This window comes from Mytilus galloprovincialis, chromosome 4, assembly GCF_965363235.1.
Source record: "Mytilus galloprovincialis chromosome 4, xbMytGall1.hap1.1, whole genome shotgun sequence".
NCBI lineage: Eukaryota > Metazoa > Mollusca > Bivalvia > Mytilida > Mytilidae > Mytilus > Mytilus galloprovincialis.
Window position 1 is genome coordinate 41,322,577 of NC_134841.1, and position 8,132 is coordinate 41,330,708.

General features: G+C 33.4%; 1 protein-coding gene across 2 annotated transcripts; it reads right to left on the reverse strand.

The window, feature by feature from the left end:
* Positions 1 to 765: 765 nt before the first annotated feature.
* Positions 766 to 5,222, reverse strand: LOC143070599 (uncharacterized). 2 transcript variants are annotated; one of them, XM_076244836.1, is made up of 6 exons: positions 5,068 to 5,222; positions 4,728 to 4,833; positions 3,146 to 3,382; positions 2,708 to 2,775; positions 1,995 to 2,076; positions 766 to 960 (listed from the first exon to the last, which is right to left on the reverse strand). In XM_076244836.1, exons 1-6 carry the CDS (start codon positions 5,142 to 5,144, stop codon positions 886 to 888), a joined length of 645 nt encoding a protein of 214 aa, XP_076100951.1. In that variant the 5' UTR covers positions 5,145 to 5,222; the 3' UTR covers positions 766 to 885. The 2 variants fall into 2 exon arrangements, with proteins under 2 accessions (XP_076100951.1, XP_076100952.1); XM_076244837.1 differs by having other exon boundaries at positions 5,064 to 5,217.
* Between the last annotated feature and the right edge of the window lie 2,910 nt (positions 5,223 to 8,132).

Sequence of the window (8,132 nt, forward strand, 5' to 3'; positions counted from 1 at the left end):
ACAATAGTTGGACTACTTAGACCACTCAGATACTTTGACCCCGATAGATGAACAAGATTGACCTAAGTCATTATAATGTGATCTTACCACCTGACCAAACAATATCACAACTATTCAAGGTCGCAAGGGCAACAACTCTTAAAGTCTAAATACATGTGTCCCAAGTACATGGATGCCCCATCCGCACTATCATTTTCTATGTTTACTGGACCGTGAAAATGGGATAAAATCTCTAATGTGGCATTAAAATTAGAAAGATCATATCATAGGGAGCATGTTTACTTAGTTTCAAGTTGATTGGACTTCAACTTCATCAAAAACTACCTTAACCAAAAACTTTAACCAAAACTTTAATCTGAAGCGGGACAGACGAATGGACGAACAAACGGACGCACAGACTAGAAAACATAATGCCCATAAATGGGGCATAAAAAGACAGACATAGCTATTATTATCATTGGAATTGCTTCACATTTTGTAATATCAAGGTCTTAAAGCTGACTATACCAAATAAGTTTTGCTCATTGTTGAAGCTGTATGGTGACCTTCATCTTCGTTAGACAAGGTTTGCGATCGGCTCCAGTTCTGTGAAGAGAACAGGAGTGGATCGTAACCCTTGGCTAGCGAAGATGGGTGACCTTTTGTTGCTCACATCCAAATCTTATAATCTCTGAAGGAAAGTTGTCTTATTGTCAACCATACCACATTTAATCATTTTTAACCAAAAATCAAAGCAATGTTTTAGTCTGATTTAAAAAAGGGATCTTGTTTGTTTCATTAATTTATTAAAGGTAAAATGAAAAATATAAAAAAGAAACATCAGTACAAAAATAAAGTCAAACAAAAATATTGCACATTATGCTCTTTGTTCAGATATCACAGTTTTTAGCTATGGAATTCTCTTTTAACAAGTAGAACATCTGGTAACTTGGCATGAAATCCTTTCTTCTCGTTAAACACCTGGGAAAAAAGAAATTGCACTTATTGGTACAGAAAGATGTTTAATATGGTAAAATCATATATTTGATTTGATTTGATATAGTCGAACACTAAAGCATTTTTAAAACAGTACTTTTTTTTTTACTTTTGCTAGTATGCTTTAGAATGGTACATAATAATACAGGGAGATAACTGTGTAAAAATCATCTGAACTTGTTTAATCACCTTTTATTGTTAAGAATATATTAAGCTTCTTCAGGCGCAGATCCAGAGGGGGGGAGGTTCAGGTGGTTGGAACCCCCCTTTTTTTGGACGATCAATGCATTTGAATGGGGACGTGTAGTTGGAACCCCCCTTTGTCCTTGGTTAGGAACCCCCCCTTTTTATGACTCATTCACACGGACATTTAATTCGAATTGATTTCGAATCGAATCGAATTCGCTAATCGCGTTCACACACTCTTCTTTTTTTAACCAATTCGCATTATAAATACATTTTTGTTAATACGAATTAAAAGTTAACGTCGTTTGGACAGTAAAGCGAATTTGACGCACATTGCAATTCGAATTAGAATTGACGTTAGGATGTAAAACGTTTCTAAAACGAATTAAACTAATTCGAATTAGTTAATGCAAATCGAATTTGAATTACGTGTGAACTCAGCATAAAAATGGCTCGATTCGCCCCTGTTCTTGATCAAAATTGTTTTTTTTCCAACAACTATACATCCAATGAAATTTTTTTCTGATAAATTGTTTGGATTTTTTTTTTTTTTTTTTTTTCGTCAAGGGGTCAAAGTTAATATTTTGTCAAATTTCTATGAAAATTAAACGAGCAAAATTAATTTTATTCAAGGTGTTTGATACCACCTTAATCTTTTTTTGCATTTTCATTTCACCTGAAAGCTAATAACATACCACTATACTCCAGCTTATACTCCTCATTTTTTAGGTTATTTAAACATATTAAGCCTTGAAGTTCCTTAAATGCATTTAAAGATTTAAATGCAGCAATTTTAGTCATGTGACCTTCATGAAGTTAATAAATGAACTTACCTGAGGAAGAGTAACCAGGTATCTGCTGCTCATTTTTTCAACAAGAGTTTGAACTGAGATAGTTGTATGTATCTTTTTATTACTGAAATAAAATGGACAAAATACTTGTAATGCAAATTGATTGTAGGAAGTGTTCTATTTTTATCCATTGTTATTTTGTGTAAGAAATTGTCTTTATTCCTCCTCGATCTTCTTCCCTCTTTTGTATTGTTTTTATTGTTGACATTTACATTTATAATTCATATTTCATATTTCATAATATTTTCCCAGTTTTTTGTTTCTTTGTCATTTTATTTATACAAATGCTAATGTAATTATTGGTTGATGCTTGCTGAATGTTCAGCAGCAAATATTTCATGCATGTTCATGGGTGCCTCATTTGGAACAGGATCCGCTTAGCCTTCCAGAACACCTGAGATCATACCCAGTTTTTGGTGGAGTTTGTGTTGCTTAAGTCTTCAGTTTTCTATGTTGTGATTTGTGTTTGTTTGTCTTTTTAATTTTCTAGCCATGGCATTGTCAATTTATTTCCAACTCATGAGTTTAAATTCCCTATGGTATCCTTTGCTTCTCTTTTTCAAGATAAGAAATTACGTTTTTTTCCCAAAAAAATATTCTGATCCCTAATTTGATGAAAAAACAAATATTTTGGTCAAGCAGATGCCAAAAGTTAAATGGTTTCTCCCTAATTCCCTAATATACATTTAACTTACTCTGATGCTGATGTAAGTTTCCTGTCATTTATTTGAAGCTCAATCAATCTGAATATGTCCTGTTCAATCTGAAAAAATCAAATTGATTTGAAATTAGATAGTATGTTCTTATTGACTAAGCCCTTCGTCTTAAATTGTATTCTCTTATGAGATAGTGGACACAGAGACATTTAATGTCAGGGTATTATATACAACGCTTATCAGTTTATCCAGTCCCGAAAATATCTCATGTTTCAGAAGCTGTTCAGTAAATGCTATTTCATCATTATCTACCATTCAGCACATTCATTCAAATTCATTAAGAATTAAAAACACGGAATAGAAGGAAAACTGAAAGTGTAAGGTAATTGTAATTTGAGTTGGCAGGGCCACCCAGACCCCTCTTTTTAATTGATTAATTCGATGTGTAGGTTTGTTGGATTATGAAGATTTATTTACCTCTTTGATGGATAATCTTGTCTTGGATTCATTTTCCAGAATAGTTTGGTACTTCTCTTCTGCCCTTTTTGCTAGTTTTAATTTTGCCTGAAGATGGTTCTGAACCTTAGATATTGCTGTTTGCTTTGAGCGCATTTCGCGTTTATTTAAAGTTTCTGCTACATGATCATATATCTTCTTTGAAGTATCTAAGCAATGTTGGTATGTTGTAACTTTGCTGTTAGCAAGCCAACACACCTGAAAAGTAAATTAATTCATATTATTATAATTATAACTGTAACAGTGTATTAGGAGAGACCTATAACGTATAACGTGGTGGATGCAGAACTTTTTGTAAGGGGGGCTTTCTGACTGACCTAACTAGAGTTTCTAAAGAGCTTGTGTCGCTTACCGTGGTCTATGTGCATGTTAAACAAAGGACACAGATGGATTCATTGCAAAATTGTGTTTTGGTTATGGTGATCCTACTTTACTGAACATTCTTGCTGCTTACAATTATCTCTATCTATTATGAACTTGACCCAGTAGTTACAGTGAAAAAATGTTTTGTAAAATATAAAGGGCAATAACTCCTAAAAGGGTCAATTGCCCAATTTGGACATGTTGACTTATTTGTAGATCTTACTTTGCTGAACATTAATGCTGAACAACAGTTTATCTCTATCTACAATAATATTCAAGATACATGTAATAACAAAAAATGGCAAAATTTTCTTAAATTTACCAATTCAGGGCCAGCAACTCAACAACGGATAAAATTTCAGGGCGGATAGAACTTCACCTGATAAACAATGTCAGATTTGCTATAAATGCTTTGGTTTCAGAGATACATTTTATCCCTATGTTCTATTTTTAGTCATGGCGGCCATTTTTGTTGTTTGGCCGGGTCACCGAACACATTTTTAAAACTAGATACCCCAAAGATGATTTGGGCTGAGTGTGGTGAAATTTGGCCCACTAGTTTCAGAGTAGAATATTTTTGTAAAAGATAACGACGACGGACGACGGACCGCAAGCGATGAGAAAAGCTTAATTGGCCCTTTGGCGACAAGGAAGGCTACAGTCATGCTTCATTGATTCGCTTTATAATCAACCATTTTTTTTCACAAAAGGAGAGCTCTAAGCCCCCCACACAGATCCGTCTATGGTAGTATATGTCTCTGGTACTACTGTCTGACTATCTGAATAAAAAACACCGAACTTAATCTTCAAGTGTTGCTATTTATAAGCTAGTTGTATAACGGCCTCCTCAGTGAAATTTATTGTTGCAAAGTTTTTTTTTAAGTTTTAATGACCCATTTCGTAGGAGTCCCTGAGAGAATAACTAACATTGTATATCTTTCTTATGTTTAAACAATTTCCAGGTTGCAATCTTACAATATACCTTTTTTTGTTTCTCCACGCCCTTTTTGCTTATTGTAACATTATTCCTGACTCTTTTTTTTCATTTTTTTTGTACGATCCCCTGAGGAGATCTTGCCAGTTTTTTTCGTCCGACACTTTTTGATTAACTGTACTATTGATGAATGGTGACTGCCCTGTGATACCATGTTTGTTTTTAATTATAGACTTCTAAACTGACCTTTTGTTGCTTTTGCAGTTGCTTGTAAATTTGTCTGTGTAGCTTAATCTTCTTTTCCATTTTTCTGACCATCCTTTCACATTGATGGACAAAACTGTCTTCAAATCTATAAATCAAAATAAGAATATGCAAAACCAAAACTGTACCAGTATAACGAATATAAATCTAGCTGTCAAAAACAATTCTCAATTTTCATTATCAACAAAAAATTCAAAAGTTACAGTTATTATCTTTTTGTTATGCTTCAAACGTCAAACTTCTATTCGCCCTTCCCAAACCAAGAACAATTTTTAAAATAAAAGTTAGTACAATTCGTGTTTAAATTATTTAACATACTTACATGACTCCATAAAAAACATAACATATTCCGTACATCCTTGGAATAAATATGGTCATGATGTCGTTTGTTTCTTCCATACTCTTTTACTCTTTAATAAGTTGCTGAATCTCTGTGTGTATTTCTTTTAACGTCGTTGTGAAGGAAAGAAGAGAATGATGGGAAGGGCCGACGTCACAATAAAGACGTATTCTAATTAGACATAAGAACGTTTCTTTTTGTCAACGTCATTATAGTTTAAGTTCAACGGAGCTCTGCCGCTGGGAGTTAGCTTCATTATTGAAATATTATATTATATATAATACTTCAATGGTTTTATTTAGACCCATACTAATAGTTCATTACCGTAACAGTTGCCACCATCATTGAAAGATTTTTTTTAAATCGAAGATGGCTCTTGAATGAACACGTTGTTACTCAACATCACGTTTAAAGCGATAAACAAGTATTCATTGTATAAGGGAACAACCATTTCATTTCAAAGAGGGAGAAGGGTATGTTTTATCTAAAAGAAATATTCTTATCCCCAAAGAGATCATGCAAATTCCCCTATACCTTATAAAGTTAAATTATATAAAAATTAGATTGATTGCAACGAAAAACTAAATCAAGTTTCGTCGTTTGCAAGAGAAAAAAATCTAACTATAAGAAAGAAAAAAAAAACACATAACCCTCCCTTTTTTAAGCTCACCTGGCCCGAAGGGCCAAGTGAGTTTTCTCATCACTTGGCGTCCGTCGTCCGTCGTTGTCGTCACTAACTTTTTACATTTTAAACTTCTTCTAGAGAACCACTGAATGGAATGAAACCAAATATGACATGAATGTTCCTTACGAGGTGCTATCCAAGTGTTTAACGTGTTTCTTTGTAGCTGATCCGTGATCCAAGATGGCCATCAGCAGGGGACTTAGTTTAACATAGGACTCTATTAAGGAAATACACGCAAATGTCTTCTTTTAGAGAACCACTGCTTGGACATGTCATAAATGTTCCTAATGAGGTGATGATGAAGTGTTACTATTGTTGCTGATTTTCTGTTTAAGATGGCCACCAGGCTTTATTAATTAATTATGGGGCCAATGTCAAACTTTTGGCCTTAACCATCATTTAAGTATCTGTTATGATTTTCATCTTTTTTATATGATTTCAAATACCCAAATAGAGTCAGATGAGCGACACAGGCTCTTGAAAGCCTCTAGTTTTTGAAATTAAAAGTTACTTATGTATGTTATATTCGTACCTACATGTACGACACGCCGTGACATGTTCATCTAGCTGTTATGAATAGATAATCTGGAAACAGCCTTCAACTTCCTCCCTCTTAGAATATCAAGTGGTCCTCCCATTATCTTGAGTCACTTTACCTAAAGGAATGAATGCGAATGACATAGCTTTTTATGGTACTGTCATACATATATATTATATTAATATTACCATTTAAATTAATATTTTGGCGTAAGAGATTTATTAATAAGGTTATGGTTGTAATTTTGTTGATTTCGATTTCTTATAAACAAAATAATTGACAGTGACTAGTGTGTCTAAAATGTTCCGTTTGTTTGTTTGGGTTTGGTTGTTTTTTTTTTTTTTTTTTTTTTTTTGCATTTGTTTCAGAATAAGTTTGATCTTGGCGTGGCACATGACCATATCTTACTGCATCTGCAGTTTCTGAAGTATGTGTTTGATATCAACTCTGGAGTACGGCCTTTGATATAATAGGTTTAAAAATACATGTATTAGGGTGTGGATGGTGTTTTGCACAAAAGAGATAATGCATGAACATAAAAAATATAAAGATTAGAGGAAAATGGTAGAAATGTAGGACCCTTTTCCATACACTTATGTATAAGGTCACCGTTAAGTAATGCATAGGTCAAACAAATTTCTCAATACTTTTGCCAAAGCGGGGCTATTAAGGGATTGAGCAATTTCATTTTACACCTGCCTATGGTCACCGACTGTATATATATATATATTGACCTTCAAATGTCTTGTTGTTTTTATTTGTGCAGTTTCGTTGCTGTCCAATTGATGCATATATCTTACATATTTTTTTACTCATAGTTACACTGAAAATTTGAATATAAACAATGAATAAATAAGAAGATGTGATATGGCTGCCATTGAGACAATTTTACACCAGAGAGCAAAAAACGCTAAACTTAGCATGTCCCCGCACGACCTTTAACAATGAACAAAACTCATACTGCATGGGCAACTGTAAAAATGAATTTGACATAAAAAAAAAAATATCAAAACAGTTCAAAACCATCAGTACAGGTAACTTGGAAAATCAGTGTTGGGAACTAGGCGATCATGGACTACTTGAACAGTCACCAAGGTTCATTCTAAATTGCAAGCTAATTTGATTTTCTATAATCGACTGTAATACAAATAAGAGGTTTAGCTAGCTTTAATACCAGATTTAATGTACATGTAAGAAAATGCCGATACCACGTCAGGAATAAAACAGTCGTCATCCATTCATTTGATGTGTTAGAGCTTTTGATTTTGTCATTTGCTTAGGGACTTTCCGATTAGAATTTTCCTCGGTGATCGGTATTTTTGTTATTTTACTCTATTCCGTAACTGAATTATATTTATTAGCCATTGTGTAGATGTTTTCTCATACAAATTGATATTTAATGTACGGAGTCTCTTCATATACCTGTAGACATTTTATATGCCCTGTACAGAAAATTTGTTTTAAGATTGTACAAGTATATCGTTTATGAATAGAATGCTTCATTTTGTAAATTTATTTGGGGTGTAAAAGCGTTGATCGAAGTATATTTTGTATGAAGCGCAGAAGAAATTTCTAAAAAAGGCATTCAATTGAATACTTATAATTATATACAGTGCGAAGTATCTAGATAGAAGTGCGAAGTATCTAGATAGTTGTACGAAGTATCTAGATAGTTGTATGAAGTATCTAGATGGAAATGCGAAGTATCTAGATAGAAGTGCAAAGTATCTACATGAAAGTGCGAAGTATCTAGATGGTAGTGCAAAGTATCTAGATAGAAGTGTGATGTATCTAGATAGAAGTGCGAAGTATCTAGATAGAAGT